General features: G+C 44.5%; 1 protein-coding gene across 1 annotated transcript in view; it reads right to left on the reverse strand.

Annotated features, from left to right (window-relative positions):
* SLC45A2 (solute carrier family 45 member 2) overlaps nt 1-17392 on the reverse strand; it is a 29321-nt gene that overhangs the window by 1941 nt on the left and 9988 nt on the right. The window contains exons 3-5 of the mRNA XM_030843611.2: nt 7699-8024; nt 3391-3534; nt 2594-2717 (exon numbers count right to left, since the gene is read on the reverse strand). Coding sequence (XP_030699471.2) covers nt 2594-2717; nt 3391-3534; nt 7699-8024 — 594 coding nt within the window. The remainder of the gene's footprint in view (nt 1-2593; nt 2718-3390; nt 3535-7698; nt 8025-17392) is intronic.

The raw sequence follows: 17392 nt of genomic DNA on the forward strand, positions 1-17392 counted from the left end.
CACTTATGCGGAAAACGTCATCTAAGTTGTCTCAGTACCTAAAAGATAACCATCGGTATTCATTAGGGAAATGCTCTCACTAAGTGTATAGGCCAGCCAGGAAGGAGGCAAAAGAGGATAAAGAGATATTTGGAAACATAACTAACTTCACTACGAAGATGGAAAGTCTAGCAGAGAATGCTTTATTCATAAAGAGAAAGCAATAAGTTTAAGGGCCAAGTTGACTTGTCCTCTGCTGGGTCTGACGCCAACTCATACTGTGCCTCTCCTTAGGATTGTACGGAAATGATTGATTTAAGCCCCAGCTATGGGTAGTAGTGTATGATATGAACAACTGGCTGTATTTCAGTACTCAGCGTGGCTATACTCATTGATCTACGTGTGCCTGCTGTGCGAAGGAGCTTAAAAACAAGTCCCTTATCACCATTCCCCACGGCCCGCCCAGCAGCCAGATAACCTGCTAAGCTCTGTCTGGATAGAAATTCTGGGTCTGTGCCTGATGTTATGTGATGAGTCCAGAACACAGGGTTATCGGGTGTGCTCTGGAATTGAGGGAAATGATTGATTCTGCCCAGACTGGGTTGGAGTGCAGAGGGAAAGACTTGAAAGATTGCACAGAGAGGGACATATTGGAGTTGGGTCTGGGTGGGGAGGTAGAAACAGCAGTTCGGGTGGAAGAAACCAAAAGCAAATACACAGAGGTGAGAACGTCCGTGCAGTGGGTCACTGGAGGAGTTCCTGCGTGGGAGTGACAAAGGTCCAAGTGTGAGCCCGGCCAAACTGTGAATCCCGGAGTGCCCAGATCAGGACTTTTACTCCATCTTATGGGCATGAGAGCCCCTGAAGATCCTTGGGTAGGGCTGGTTGGTATTTTATAAAGAAAATTTTAGTTCTAATTCACAGTGATAGGGATCCCATAGATTTATGCATTAATAGAACTTTGGAAAATTATTCAAATAGTAGGTATTCTTTATACACAGGGATTTTAACTGGAAAGGCTCTAAAAAATAACATGCTTTTGAATTTTCAAATGCCATGAAATTCATACAGGAACTCAGACTAGACTAATGGAAGGGTCCCTAGAAGGGAATTTTTTGAGGAAAACAAGTTAAACTTGACACAAAATTCAAATACTAATGACTTTTAGAAAAATGTTTTCCTCTTACAAGAATGAGAATAGTGGTAAATATTCCCCCCACCTCTTGAAAGCACAAAGGGATTGAGATGGATAATTTATTAAATCCTTTCAGTCTAACACTCCCTGATTCTAGGTAGTTGAAACCGTCCTCCCGGAGATTTCTTTTCTTTTCTTTCCTTTTAGTATACGTGCTGCCGAAGCAAGCGCCCTGGAGTTTCCTTAATTCGTACACTCTAAGGGGGAAAAAATGGGTTTGCTGAGGAAACGTAAGCTTTAAGCCACCACTACTTGGTTACCATAAATTTGAAAGTAATGAATTTTATGGTTTTATGATGATTGGGCTCATGAATATGCTTATATTAGGTCCCCTTTTCCCAACTGTGCTACACTTTGAAGAGATTTTTCTTGATCTCGAAGCAGGTTTCCCACTGTGCTATGGCTTAGCAAAGGGCTAAATGCCAGACTAGGGGTCATTATATATATTCAGCCTCCATCCCCACAAGAAGCACGGTTCAGTGACAGAATGATGCCCCTGAGAATGGTAACAGGGATTGTCCCCAACGCCTCCCCCCCAACCTCAGCCATACCCCTGCTGTCCCCTGGGCCTGTCCAAAGCCTGGAGCTCTGCCCTGGGGACCAGCTATTCTCCCCACAATGCCGGAGAAGCTCTCAGATTTCCACTCCAAATGGGGGACCTGCGTACGTTTTATAGGCCAGAGTTTTTACTTAATTCAATGTGTACAGCCCTTGGAGACTTCCAAACAAATTAGCCAGCACAAAGCAAGCCTGTGTGATGCCCTAGAGTCGGAGTACATCCGTTTGGACTTATTTAAAACCAATCCCAGAATTCCCTTTGTTTACAGTGTCCTCACAGGTAATCTTAGCCAAGGGGGGTTAACAGACTCCAGACCCCATGGAAAGCTGGTGTCTGAGAAGGTAAGCTGTTGTTCTCAATCCGGAAGAGTGGCCCTGTTACATACCCGCCCATCTGAGCTGAAGTTATTTTATATGTTCATTTTGTCACCTAGCATATTAACCATCCCTCATTTTCTGTCAAGACTGATAAGCACATCTATGAAACGCTACCAGTGCCCTTATTCCAGCAGAACACAGACCTAGCGTTAATCAGTAATCTTGGCTGTGACTACCCCCCATCCATCCAATACTTCACCATATTGTTTACAAGATTTCCTGTTACTTTCCAACGTATTTTGATTAGGATCCCACCGACTGCAAGTACAAAGTAATCACTGAGGAAAATGATACCCAGAATTCACTAGGGAAAAGGCTACTTGATGCGGTCCTTTCTAAGGAAATAGTTTTTCCTGACCTCCGTATATATTTATCAAGAATCTGGCATCTTAGAGAGCAAAAAAATAAATATAGAAATACAGATGTATAAAATCCAAGATTCCGCCAGCCCGTAGAAGACATCCTTAGGAGGAGGAGACTCACAAGAATAAAGGGAGGAAAACACAGAGTTGATGCACAAACCCCAGCATCCAACCTCGACCCCTCTTTGGTAGATGAGGAACTCTGTGGAGTTGTGTGCGCTGTAGGGGTCCCCGTGGTACACGATCTGCAAGAGAGATTTGGGGCCACTGAGTTACCAGTGCAGGGTGGTAAGGACCCCTTCTCACACGTTCTGCTTCTTCACCCCCTCCTGGGGCTCAGACCTCATTCTCCCATGAGCACGTCACCCTTTCATCCTTTCACACCTCCATTCAAGGACCCTCAGGAGGTCTTAATGCATAAAGTCTAAACAACATCCCCCTGGATTTTTAACACCCCTCCTTCTGCCTAACAGCTGGCTCTACCCGCCATAGGCAACCCGGCCACCCATATTCTGGTACAACCAACAGGCTTCTGACTCATCTCTACACATGCCATTCCTATGCCTGCCTAGAATGTTTTCTCCTTCACCCCTCCCTCTCCAACTCCTTCTCTCCTTTCAAGATCCAAATCACACTGCACCTCCTTTATTAAGCCTGCTGTGACCGCTACAGTTCACCTTGATTTTTCTTCCTTATTTGTTGTATTTGATCAAGTACTGGTCCCATCGCATAGTGTCCTCTAGTTGTGTAGGGTGTAGTAACTTCCCTCTGGAATCTGTCTGTAAGCCAGCTCCTTGAAGGTACCCTTTCCTACACTCTTACTGTGCCCATCTTAGAGGCTGGCTCAGAAGCTCCACAGGTGCTGATGGAGGGACAGGTGTGTGAGATAATGAGCGTGTGCACAGACATGCCCCTTACCCGGCCCATGAAGTCTGTGAAGAAGAGCATGTTGGACAGGAAGGCGGTCCATCCGATGAGGTGGCTGATGCAAAGGCAGCGGTAGTGGGGAGGCATGCTCAACAGCACCCTCAGCAGTGACTTCACGGTCACTGCCCTCCGAGTCTGGAATAAAACAGCAAACAGGTGTGACGTTCAGTGTAGACACACAGCCAGCTGTGGGAGCAAAGCATACAGCCATGTTACATATCTGTCAGTAGACTATCACACGAGGTCGCACTTCCTGGGCATGGTGCCAAGGTTTCCATCGCGTGTTCTCATAAGAGGTGTTCTGTTAAGTACGTGCAGATACTTAGCAGTTTCAGGTCAGGAACAGGGCTTTGGGGATAGGGTGAAGGGACTGGAAATAAAGCTTGCTTTGAGCCAAGATGTAAGACATATCTAGCTTCCTATCTTTGAACAACAGAACCACTGCTGAGGATGAAGCGCATAGATCTAAGCCAGCCCCTAGGTGGTTATAATTCTTAGATTTCTTGACTTTTTTTTTTTTTTTGGCTGCGTTGGGTCTTTGTTGCTGTGCGTGGGCTTTCTCTAGTTGCAGCGAGAGGGGGCTACTCTTCGTTGAGGTGCGCAGGCTTCTCATTGCGGTGGCTTCTCTTGTTGCAGAGCACGGGCTCTAGGCGCATAGGCTTCAGTAGTTGTGGCTCATGGGCTCTAGAGCGCAGGCTCAGTAGTTGTGGCGCACGGGCTTAGTTGCTCTGTGGCATGTGGGATCTTCCCAGACCAGGGATCGAACCCATGTCCCCTGCATTGGCAGGTGGATTCTTAACCACTGTACCACCAGGGAAGCCTCTTTCTTGACTCTTAAAATGTAGTAGTCTGAATTCCAAGATGGCCTCTATGATCGCCATCCTCATGATTCTGTTCCGTTACATGGCAAAAGGATTTTGCAGATATAACTAAGGTTACTAATCAGTTGGCTTTGAGTTAATTAATAGGGAGATTACCTGGGTGACCCTTATCAAGTCATATCAGCCCTTTAAAAAACACAGAGTTTTCTCTATATTTCTCCCAGTTGGCTGGGAGCAGAAGGAGAAGCCAGAAAGTCTCAAAGCTCAAGAATTGCTGGCTTTGAAGGTGAAGGGGGCCACATGGAAAGGACCTGGGTGTGGCCTCTAGGAAATGACAGTGATCCCTGGCCATCATCAGTTAACAAGAAAACAAGGACATCTGCAACCACAAGCAGCTGGATTCTACCTGCATGAGCTTGAAGCTGATTCTTCCCCATTGGAGCCTCCAGATGAGAAGGCAGCTTCACCAACACCTTGATTTCTGCCTTTTGAGACCCTGAGCAGAGAATGCAGCTGAGCCCACCCAGACTTCTGACCTACAGAACTGTGAGATAATAAATGGGTACGGTTTTAAGCTGCTAAATTTGTGGTAGTTTGTTATGTAGCAACAGAAAACTACCACATAGAGCCAATCAGCTCCCTGCTCTGGGCCAGGTACCTCCTCCTAGTTTATTTCTCTGGATCCTGCCATCAGCCAACAGGTGTAGACGAGCCCTATGTCAAGTCAGAAGTGAGAACATTGTAGAACACACACACACACACACACGATGACTACATATGCCCACAATTCTTTAATCTAGACTTAAATTACATTAAAACCAGAGGCTATAATTTATTGGTATCAGTAGCCTTGAGAGAATGAAAAATTTTGAACTATTGACACAACTGTTTTGAAATACAAAAAAAGGAAAGAGCCTTTAATAGCTTGTCATATGAGAGAAGAAAGAAACCTCAGGAATATGAAGCAATCACCTGCCCTGAAGACACTGAGACAATAAACATTAACCATGATGGGGTAATGGGTCTTTCTCCTCAGATTTTTATTTATTCTGAGTCTTGACATAATGATATTGGGTCCTGGCTCGTTTATTTATAAGACAGTCTCCTGAGATTTTCTCTTTTAACTATAATAGCAAATTGTTTCATAGCTCTTAACCTTATATGATAATGCTTTTTATTCTTTGATGCAGAAAATTATATTTACTCATTGTAGGTTCGTTGTACAAGTTGATTTTTTTAATTCATCAGTTTTGTAGTATTTATGACTATGCCTCAACTGATTTTTTTATACTTAATCAGTATTAAAAAGTATAGACATTACCTTGGAGTTAGGAAAAATAAACATTTTCTGCATGTAGAATATGGTATTTGTCAAAATAAGTGGTGACCATAACAGAAATCCAATGAAGAACTATTACTTTTTTCCTTGACCACAGGAAGAAGCAATTATAGGTATAGACTGGGAGACAACAGCCTGATTTTCATGCCTCAAAGTGATTTATCTTCACTTTCTTTCCTTTCTTTCCAAAAATTCAAAATTTTAAAAAGTGAATCTGACCAGCAAGTATTCAGTCTCATTCCAAACATTAATTTATGCTTCTGCCTTATACATAATTTTCAGCCTGCTTTCATTGTTAACCTAATTTTTTTCTTCCAAAAATAAATATGAGCTTCAAAATTGTGCCTAGTCTTTCTGTAAAAGCTGTGAATGTAAATACTTAAAGTCCCTTTGGGTATTTTAACTCAGAATGAAAATGCAGCTGGCTTCTTATTCACTGACGCGTCAATTCCCTTTGTGAAGCCCTTGCAATGACTCTGAGCCGCTGGGAAATGTTTTACTGCATACGTTACGCACCTTTGTCAACTGGACATTGGGTGGTGATGGATTTATAAGTAAAAAAGGCACGGAGCCATCAGGGGGAGAGAGAACTGTACAAAAGTGCCACCAGAAGGAGACTAAATATTGAAGGGAGTAACTGATGGCATGGAGGAACTAGAGATGGATTTTATGGTATCCAGCTCGAACAATAAATGAAATAATTCAGGCCTCTTGCCATTAAAAAAAAAATCCCAGTTCTCAAATTGCATAGCCACCCTCGTTTTGGAAAGTAATGACTTTGACAAACAAGATGGCCAGGGCCTTGGCCCTGACACCTCGGAGACACCCATTGCTCAGCTGGAAGCTCCCAAGATGCACTTCTGGAATAGAGGTGTCAGATGCTTGGCTTTGAGCCTAAGATATGTTTCTCTTTTTTTTTTTTCTTATGTTGTTTTGCTTTTATTTTTTAAGTCACATAATAGAACCATTCAGAGCCTACAGTGTTGTGCGTGTGGCACATACTAATACAAGTTAATTACATTTGATGCAAGTCTTAATGGTGTGGAGGGTTTTATGCCTTTCAAAAGACTTCTACTCACTTGATTTCATTTGATCATCACAACAGCCTCGGGGTAGAATAAGACAGCCTCTGCTGGGTGACCCTTTGAGGGCAAGTCATAATCTATCAATAGGGCAAAGAGGCAGGCATAATCTATAATAGCTACTTAATCTTTAGTAAACCCTGCCTTGTTTTGTTCCTTAAACCCTGACATTATTTTTCTTTATTTTCAAAGTAATACTTATCTATTATAGAAATGTTGAATAGACTGAAGGGTTTAGAAAAGAAAATGAAAACCACCTGTTAGCCCATCACCCAGAGACAATAACTTCAATTAACATTTTGGGTATATATCCTTTCTATTTTTTCTCTGGATCTGCATAGCTTTTCCCAGTGGAGATCATTTTGTATATGTATGTGTGTTTTATCTGATATATTATGTCTTAAATAAATCTTCAAAAACACACAGATCCTTTAATGATCGAATGGGTTCCATCGTATGGCTCTTCCATGATTCCCGTGCTGCCTTGCAGAACTGCACAGCGAGGGGCTCCATCCTAACTGAGATCAGCAGGGAGTGTGAGTGTTCTCCTCCAGGTAGCCTGGAGCCGCAAAGGTTTAAGCAGGTCTCCGGAAACCTATATTCTCATCTTTTCTCTATTTACTGTGTGATCAAGATAAAATGAAGGCTTCATCCCAATAACCTCTTAGTTCCTCCAGTTCCCTACCCAGGGATGCTGCTATCTGGAATACAAATTTATAATCCTAATCTAAGAAGTGAAGATACTTCTTGTGTCCTGAGGATGAGTCAAGGCTTCTCTTATGGCCTTACATTTTTCAACTGGCTTCATCTTCCCTGGTTTGACAGTCTGAAAAGAGTAAGAGACAGGAGGACTAGAAGAAAATGCACACATTTTTCTATTAGGTGCAAAGTTTTAATTCCAAGGGATAATAGCTACTGGGGATTTGAGGATTCACAAGACTTTTCGCATCAAATAAGCAAACGAAACAAAGACAAAGAATAATTTTTAAAAATCTGAACAAAAGACAAGAACAAGAATATTTTTCCTAAGGTAATAAAAAAGAAGTTGCATCTTTACCTGTTCAGCAGGATTTTTGTTTTTTTCTCCCTGCAGCGCCAGCTCTGGGTGTACATAACCATTTTTAACTTTCTCAATAGACCCATACTCATACGCTCTGTCTGATGACAATGCAAGGTCCTGAGGGGCTTGCTGTGGGGGAATGTCCTTGGCAACATCTCTAAGTGGGGCTTCAGGGATACTGAACAGATGGATAATAAAACACAAAGTGAGCACCGACGAGGAGAAGAAGAACATGACCTGGAATTCTGTGCCCAGCAGTCTTCCCAGTTCCAGGTGGGCCCAGTCGATGGCACCCAAAAGGTAACCCAGGGCACCTCCCAAACCTGCAAAGCAAGCAAGCAAGAGCTGTATTAGCATTATTTAGAAGCATCGTCTCTTTCCATTTCCTTCCGTGGGAAAGCTCCCTGAGGACAGCGTAGGCAGCCTGGTTATGATGGGAGGAGCTAAGACACCTTGGCCAGGAAGCATGGGTTCAAGGCCTGGCTCTAGCATGCACTTGCTGTGACCTTGGACTTCCTCACTTGTCATACGGGGATGATAATAAAAAAGCAACCTACTGGTAGGGTCACGACTGGAAAATGGACTAGTGCCAGACACGTAGTAAGCGCTTAGTAAATAGTACCACCATCTGAAGTCCATCAGCTTTCTAAACTGCACTCTCAACACTGCTTAAGAACTAAAATTCCTGGCCCTAAAGGGCTCCAAAGAAAACCAGTTTCTGACTGCAATAAAATATAATTATGTATTGTTGTTGATCTATTAATAAGCTTCTTAGGGTGACACAAGTTTGCAGAGACCTAACAGCCTTAGAATCTGTCTTCTTTCATCTATGAAAAGATAATGGTGTGGGTGGAGGGATAAATTAGGAGTTTGGGATTAACAGATACATACTACTGTATATAAAACAGATAACAAAGACCTACTGTACAGCACAGGGAACTATATTCAATATCTTGCAATAACTTATAATGAAAAAGAATCTGAAAAAGTATGTATACATATATGTATAACTGAATCACTTTGCTGTGCACCTGAAACATTGTAAATCAACTATACTTCAGTAAAATAAAATAAAAAACAAAAAAAAAGCTAAAGGTACTTGTTCCCAGTTGACAGCCACAGAAAAATAAAAACAAAAGCTTAAATATGAATCTTTTTAAATCTTATCCTCTCACAGGACCTGGACCTGAAGTCTTTCTGGTGCTTTCTTTACCTGCTTACACTTAAAGACAGTGTGACCTGAGGGAGGAAGGACTTCTCAAAATCGATCCTGCCCTTGTGGTCTAATATTTGAAATTCTACCATTAGTGATTCATTCTCTTGGGTTCCTGTTTTAAAAAGCAAGTGCTCCTGGTACGGACAAGACATTGCATGTCTCAGCGCCCAAATACTAAGTGCTCCTCAGATGGTCCCTCTGGCAGCAGGCACCAGTGACGTCTGAGAACACCGGGCTGCAGCGGGGGTCTACCATGGGGTGGGAGGTTGTCCAGGGAAGTGAGCAGATGAATGCCAAACACACCTTCTACCTACATCACAAGCTTTCATAGGGCTGATCCTCTGGCAAATACCTTTACCTATCAACCTCCCATCATGCCTTACCAAAGACAAATATCTACCCAGTCAGATCAGCTTTCTGTTTGTTTTTATTTTTCTTGTGTGAGTGAAGGCTCCATTTTATTTCCCAGATAAAGACAACATCCCCACGAATCAGAGAATCAAGGAAGAAAACAGAGCTTAAGGAATTCTCTATCTCTAACCCTAAACATTTAAACTTACATAAACTCTGACCCCAGGAACACAGATCTGAACGCCAAATAAAATGAATCCCAATTTATCCAGAATGGTGGAAGAATGGATGAGTCTGGTGACTACACATTCTGTCTAGTTGCAATTTATCATAGAGGATATTTACAGATAAACAACTGTTTAACAATTGAATTCCAAAAAGACGGCATCATTATCATGCCCTGAGTGACAAAGCATTTTAAGGTGGAATTATGGGAAATGGTGGCCAATGGGGTGCAATGAAAAAACATGTTCTCTGCCAGCAAGGAGTATGTGGCCTAGTTATGGGTGATGTGCATATATATAAACAGATCAGTGGCACATACAGTGACCTGTTTGGACGGTGGGCACCCTGGTAGGCTCCGAGAACGGAAGGCCCTTGAGGGGGTCACACTGTTGCTGATTCAGAGGGCAGCTCTGGGACATATGGTGCGTCTGGATCGCCATTAGACAATCATGCTCTTTATTCAATCATGGAGATGCCGTGGATGTCAGAGGTCGAGTGCTGAGTCAAGTACTCAACCGAAAAGAACGTACTAAAAGCCCAGCACTATTTGAGGGTCTGTCTAAACCAGGGTTTCTCAATCTCAGCACGACTGACATTTGGGGTTGGATAATTCTTTCTTGGAGGCTGTTCTGTGCATTGTAGGATATTTCGCAACATGTCTGGCCTCTCCCACTAGATGCCAGTACAACTTCTCCACTGGTTTTGACGACCACAAATGTCTCCTGACATTGCCTAATGTCCCTCACGGGGCTAAATGGGCCCCAGCTGAGAAACCCTGATCTTAATTAACCCTATGAAAAACTTACACATTCCGTTTTCAAAACTATCATTTGTAACTAGATCAATGGTTGTCATACTGCCATTAAGTTCTCCTATCATGTATGCCGTTCTTTCAAACTTATTGTTCCACTGAGCAGAGAAAATATAGAACAGAAGACCCCTACCCATTTGAAAGAATTCATGTGTGAAATAAATCCTCCACTGTGCAACAGAATGGTGGCTTTATTTTATGAATACAAACATGTGGATATAAACATAATGGATTTATATTAAATATTGACTCGAACACTTGAGTCCTAAAATTGAAGGGTTTCCTAGTCTAGTTTTGCGTCCACTAGTGTCGTGTACTTCAATAAATATTTATTGAGTACTAAATATATATAAAAAAACGCTACTAACTTCTGGGGATATAAACATAAATAAGCCACAGCAGCCCAATCGTCTCCTCCTCAGAAGATAGTTACAAACAGAAGAAGCAGATAAGTAAACAGCTGCTTTAAAAAAAACTGTAATAAATGATGTGAGAACTGTGGGCTGGGTACTCAAACAGTAGAGAGGAGCTCTGAAGAGTACATTTATTATTACAGAATTCCTCTTAATCAGCAGTGAAGCTCATAAGAGTTCAATATATCAAGGAATCCAAAGATTTTAGAGGTAGAAGGATGTGTGTAGCTTGTCTTGAATTAGATAAGAAAACCGCAGGCTACAGTGGGTAAGTGACAGGAGACCACATAGAAGGAAGGGTTTGTAATCATGCTGATTTCAATTCCCACCTGTGTGTTTTCTAATCATGTGACCTTGGGCACTTCTCTGAAAATGGGGACAGTGACGCCTCCTTGTATGAGTCTTGTGAGGGTTAACATGATAATACGTGTAAAGCACCAGCACATACAGTGGCAGAACGAGGTCCCAAACCAAGTGCCCTGTTGACTTCCTACAGAAACCCTAATCCCAAAGCCTCATCCAGAAGCAGGAGAAGCTGACTGCTGCACAGAGGGTGACGATCTGCCTGGAGCTGGCCGAAAGGACTTTGTCATTCTAGGCCCAGTGACTAGAATCGGGGGCTCATTTGAGGGCTGAGACCTGGGCTAACCACTGACCTAGTGTGGCCTGTAGCAAGTATGGTGGAAAAAATATGTATCTCGAACCTGGAAAGAGAACTGTTTAAGCGCCTGATCTTTAAAAATATCGTTATAAAGCAGCACTTCTGAGACTTCAATGTGCACGTGAGTCACACAGATGTCTTGGTAAAATACAGGTTGTCTTAGTCCGTTCAGGCTGCTGTAACAAACATACCATAAACTTGGCGGCTTATAAACACCAGACGTGTCTTTCTCACAGTTCTGGAGGCTGGCAAGTCCAAGATCAAGGTGCCAGCAGATTTGGTGTCTCGTGAGGACCCACTTCCTCATTGACAGCCATCTTCTCACTGTAATCTCACTTGGCAGACATGGCAAGGGAACGTTCTTGGGCCACTTTTATGAGGGCACTAATTCCGTTCATGAGCCTTCATGACCTAATCACCTTCTAAAGGGCCCATCTCCTGAGAGCATCACATTAGGCATGAGGTTTTCAACATATGCATTCTGGGGGGCACAAACGTTCAATCTATAGCACAGGTTCTGATTTTAAACATGCAGGCATAGGCTGAGGCTCTGCATTCCTTTCACACTCCCCAGTGATACCACGGCTGCTAGTCCAAATATCACTGAGTACTCAGGTGACAGAGCAGTTTGCAAGCCACCTGCCCCACCCTCACCTGATATTCTTGGGAATGAGATTTTATTGTCATAGGATATTTGACCAACAAGCCACACTTGATAAAGCACAGTGATGTGCAGTCCTGTAAAACTAAGGATAATTTGCAGATATTAATAGGTTTCTATGATTTGTAACCTGGTAGAACTACTACAGAGGAGTTATAGTTATATTGCCTTGTAGAAGGTTAATCAGATTTGCATCTAACCTAGTATTTTTTTTTTCTTTTGCTAAACACACACACATATACATTTATCCTGCAAGAACTTGGGGAAACTGTTCTTTATGTCTTCCCTGTCGGTTCCCTCACTAATCAGTTAAATAAAACATGCTACAAGTATCTGAAAGTATTCCAATCCTCTCTTCTCTCGGGGAAGGGGGGAAAATATAAGCAAAATGATTTTGTTTGTCCCAAAGCTACTGTGAGACCTAACTAAAAGTTAGAACATGCCTTGAAGGAATAGTAGGCCATTGGGGATATTATTTTAGTAGGTACCATATTAAAACTCTGTATGGAAACATTTATCTATTCACACCTTCAGGTATGATGAGGGCCAGCGGAGGGCTGTGGGAACTTACTGAATGCTTTACTTTTTACTTCCTCTGCTTAAACTAAGAATTTTATCTCCAAAATAGTCTCCTGAACAAAGCCTAGTCGTCGCAGCTGCAACAGAGGTTAGCATCAACTCCCACGTCTACGTCCAGGTTACATTTATCTCTGCTGCCAACACCAGCCTCCCTGGGGCTCCTGGAGTCAATCCCCAGGCTACTGGCCAAATCATAAGCTAGAGCTTCCAAAGGGCACCTGCTGCCACATCAGATAACCAGCCTTTACGAGGAAGGGCCCACAAGTGGTCCAGCCTTCTTTATAAAGAAGGCTCCTCCTTCACAGAGCCAGGCCGTGATGTCAAACTCACACCAGAGCCAACCCCATGAGAGTGAATGGCTCGGCAGACAGATATTGTATTTCATAACTAATGAATGATACAGGTTGAACAACGGTTCCTCCTGGAAGAAGTCCAAGCGTATAGAAATATGTATTATTTTTTCTTTTGTTCACAACTATAACAGGTAAAATAGGAAACTGGGAGAGTTTCAGCGCCAAGGAATCTGAAGAGAGTCTGTCTGAGTCAAACGCGGCACATACCACATGCCTGTAACTGCTTCCCTGCTTCAGGTGTGTGACTGAACGACCTCCACGCTGATGGAGAAAGAGCTCAAGGTGAGAGAGCTAGCGGTGTGCTGCCAGCTTCCATACCCCAGCAAGGTGACAGACGAAAGACCTCCACGTTCCCGGGAGGCTCATGAGAGAGTCGTTCTGATTCTTTTCTACGTGCTCAGAAAATAGCAATGAAAGTGTCAGCCTAGGTTCCTACCTACACCAAACACATACACACTAAATCCCAGAGAGCTAACATAAGTACCAGTTACTAGGTGTGTATGAGTGTGTGTGTGAGAGAGAGACAGAGAGGCCTTGACCCCATTTGTTTATCAACAGAAATTGATGGAGGACTACTCTCACTGTGCTGGGCACTGGAGATACAGCATTGAACAACACAGACATGACCTGCCCTCCTGGAGGCTGAGTGTACAAGGAAAATCAATCAAAAAGAGGGAAGACACAAGCAGACCTGACACTCCTTTAGATGTACAAGGCAACTCGCCTCTTAAGAGATGTGAGATAATATATTTAAAGTACTGACAATGGTTTCTGTCCACCCACAACTACCCCGGTATTTCCCTGGGCCCTTCCTCCACATTCAAGCGGAGCCAGGATGCCTCATTGCTTGGGGGAAGGACATGAACGTAGAAAGCTGAGAAACAAGAATGTACCTCCTTGCTTCTGAGTTTCAAAGGCCCTTAGGCTCCAAAGGCATAGATGGTAGATTCAGTAGAAAATGTGACTTAAGAACAAGGCTTCCGCTAGGAAGCCGAGGCAGCACAGGCTCAGGAGTGAGTGAGTCCTTCCTTCATGATGGTGGGTCTGAATGTGCGTCACGGCGGCCACCGCAGCCTAACCGCTGAGCTGCTCACGTGGGCCTCTTGGAGGAGGTTCTGCGAGCAGCCCCTCCAGGACCCCAGGAAGCTTCTCACGCTGGAATTCATCCTACGTTCTGCTCAGCCTCAGCTACCAGCTCTGCTAGGCCCGGTGGATTGCTGTGTGATGTGGCCCCTTCTCCGAGAAACCTAGGCCTTGGTCACCGTGACCGTCTGGGGGCAAGAGCGCTGCACATGGCCATTTACCATCAAAATTGGGCAAGAGGGGACCTTGCTCCCCCATGTGGAGCAGCCCTCTCTCCTCCTGCGGACCAGAGTCAAGTGGCCCTGTCTGTGACCCAGGCATGAGAAACAAAGGGGCATCCAGAGATCTTAGGTCAACGGCACCTTTTTTTGTTTGTTTGTTTTGCGGTACGCGGGCCTCTCACTGTTGTGGCCTCTCCCGTTGTGGAGCACAGGCTCCAGACGCGCAGGCTCAGTGGCCATGGCTCACGGGCCCAGCCGCTCCGCGGCATGTGGGATCTTCCCGGACTGGGGCACGAACCCACGTCCCCTGCATCGGCAGGCGGACTCTCAACCACTGCGCCACCAGGGAAGCCCAACGGCACCTTTTTGTGTCACCTGAAGGAAGCTTCGGGAAACAGAACTTCTGAACCCACAGAGTCCAGAGCACCAGGGCTGGAGAGGATGAAGTCACCAGTGGTCCAGGAAACGACAAGAGGCAGAGCTGCCCAGTTCTGCCCTGTGGTCCTGGACCCATGTATTCTACCTACAGCCACACAGCACCTCATAAAGGCCTTTGACCTGAGGGCTAACTGGAGCCAGGAGGGGTGCCCACCCTCTGCTTGTTCCAGTGGGGTGGTAAGGTGTGGGACGTGACTGGCAGACCCAAGCTTGTGTTCCCATCACTGGGGATGACATATGACGTGGACTCCTGTGCAGGGTCAGCACTCCGAGTTCCTGAGGGGTGCAACTGAGGTCTGGGAGTACTGGCAACCACACCCAGGTACACGCTTCTCCACTGGGGACAAGGGTCCAATGAAAGTAAGTTGCTTGCCGCTCTGCCCCTCACCCTGGTGTTCGGGCCACCCCTGAGTGGGCTGGAGTGCAGGCCCCATCTCCCTCACACTGAGCTGACCGATGGAGAACCGGGCTGGGAATTCTTCCTTCCCCATCACCTGGTCCCAAGGGGATGCCCCTGCAGCTCCAGGTGTGAGCCTGGGGACAGGCCTTGGGAAGCAGTGGTGGATGACACAGGGTCAGGACAAGCTGCCTGTCTGACCTGGAATGCTCCACGTCCATCCTTGAATGCATTGTTGCTGGACTAAACTGTCAACTGAAAGACAAACGCACAATGCAAGAGCTGTGAGATTTGTAGCAGCCTTGTGATCCGGCCTGCTGAGCAAGCAGAACAAAGAAATGCTATGCTTCCTTGAAGGCCAGGTGGCTCCCAGAAGTCTGCAATCTGCCTTCACCCTCTAATCCCAAATCTTCCCGCTTCCCCTCTTCCCTTCGCACAAAAGAAGCCCAAATTCTACCCCGAATTAAGATGGTTCTCTAGGAACCATCTTCTGGCTTCTGAATAAAGTCACTATTCCTTCCCCATCAAAAAATAAATAAAATAATTTTTAAAAATTAAAAAAAAACCCACAAGGCTTCCCAGGGTAGGCAGGGCATTCATGATGGGTGTGCCTATACTGGCAAATCCCTAAGGCAGTGGAGGCTGTGCTCCTTCCTCCTTGGGCTTAGTTGGGGTGGGAGGATGGGAGGTGGGGAACCTCCTCAGAACCTCCTTCCTCCAGGTAGCTTGGGGGATCCAAGAGCAGAAGGGACCAATACTTTATTTCCTGGGAAGACCCCAGGGGGATATTAAGACCTCAAGAAAGAAATGGCTATGCGGTGGATGGAGACAGATGGGCTTGTGTGTCAGGCTCTGCTCTAGGTGCTTGGCATTTACGACTCATACAGTCCTCAGAACCACCCTCTGAGGAAGGTACTACCACTGACTCCTATTATTAGTGGTAGTTAAGTTCTAGAAAGTCTCCACAAGCCCTGAATTCGTGAATAGTAAATTACTGCTCTGAGGGGAAATACCGTGTTAAGTTCCATGTGAGCCTCTAGTCTCGTTTTCATCAACTGATCAACCTTGTTTTACGTGTGTTTCTGCTTAAAGATATCTTATTTAATATACAGTTGTTTCATTAACATGGAACCCATGGCTAACAGCACTATAACCTAAACCTGAACAAAACTTATTAAACATATTTTCTCCATAAGACACATCACGACGTTCTTGCACTTATGAATCCGAGACAGTGCTTTCAACACCACATTTAGGGCCACTGTAAATAGTGAAATCACCAAAAAAATGCAAAGAAAAAAATTGGCACTAAATATTCCAGTAAAGGGACATCTGTTTACAGTGTGAGAATCAAAACAAGAAGTCAGAGTGTCACCTTGATCAACCACAGCCGGGAACAGGCACATTGGATGACTCAAAATTTTTCTCCTCCACTCTGCAGATGCCTTCAGTGATCTCAAACAAGCTACAAGTATCGATTGTGACGGCAAAAATAAATTTTAGTGAGCAGATGACTTCACAAATACAGAATCCATGAATAAGGAGGATCAACTGTATTTTTATCTCTATTTTAGAGACAAGGAAATCAGAGCACGGAGAGTTTGCAGGTCACAGAGCTCCCCTCATACGGGCAGGCGTGGGAAGAGCAGAATGGCATTGGGGGTGGAGGGAGCTGAGAATCCCCGGGTTCTGAAGGGGCCCTGCAGACAAGGATGAGAGCAAATGCAACTGTGACCAGTTGAGCCTGACCACTGAGACACCAGGGGACCAGGGACAGCCCAGTAAATGCCAGTGTGAACACATGATGCTAAAACCCAGATCCTCCCTGCCCTGAAACCTTTCTACTCTAAGCTCTCAGAATTTAGATGCAACCCTTGGGGAAAGGGGTGGGAGAATATTCCAAAGGGACTGACACTAAGTTTTTTCCATCCTGTGCCAATGGGGCTTAACACAGATGCAATTAAATTAAGTTTGGGGTTTGGGATTCACACCCATTTCAGACATGAAGATTCACCCAACATTTTCCATTACCCAGCATCGGTTATGCTGTAGGCTAAAAAATTTGCAGCAAAGCAATGCCAGAATCATATACTTCTTAATCAAACACACGCATGCAGAGAACTGGGGGAGTGTTTGCCGCAGAGGGTAAGAGCACTGAGACCGCATTTTGTGCTCCTGTGAAAGCTGCTGACATGTCTAATGCAATAATGGTTCCCATAAAAGCGTTCACCTTATCTCAACATTTCCTAAAGGCAAGTTTCTTGATTTGAGTCTATGAATGA

The sequence above is a fragment of the Globicephala melas genome, chromosome 3, assembly GCF_963455315.2.
Source record: "Globicephala melas chromosome 3, mGloMel1.2, whole genome shotgun sequence".
Lineage (NCBI taxonomy): Eukaryota > Metazoa > Chordata > Mammalia > Artiodactyla > Delphinidae > Globicephala > Globicephala melas.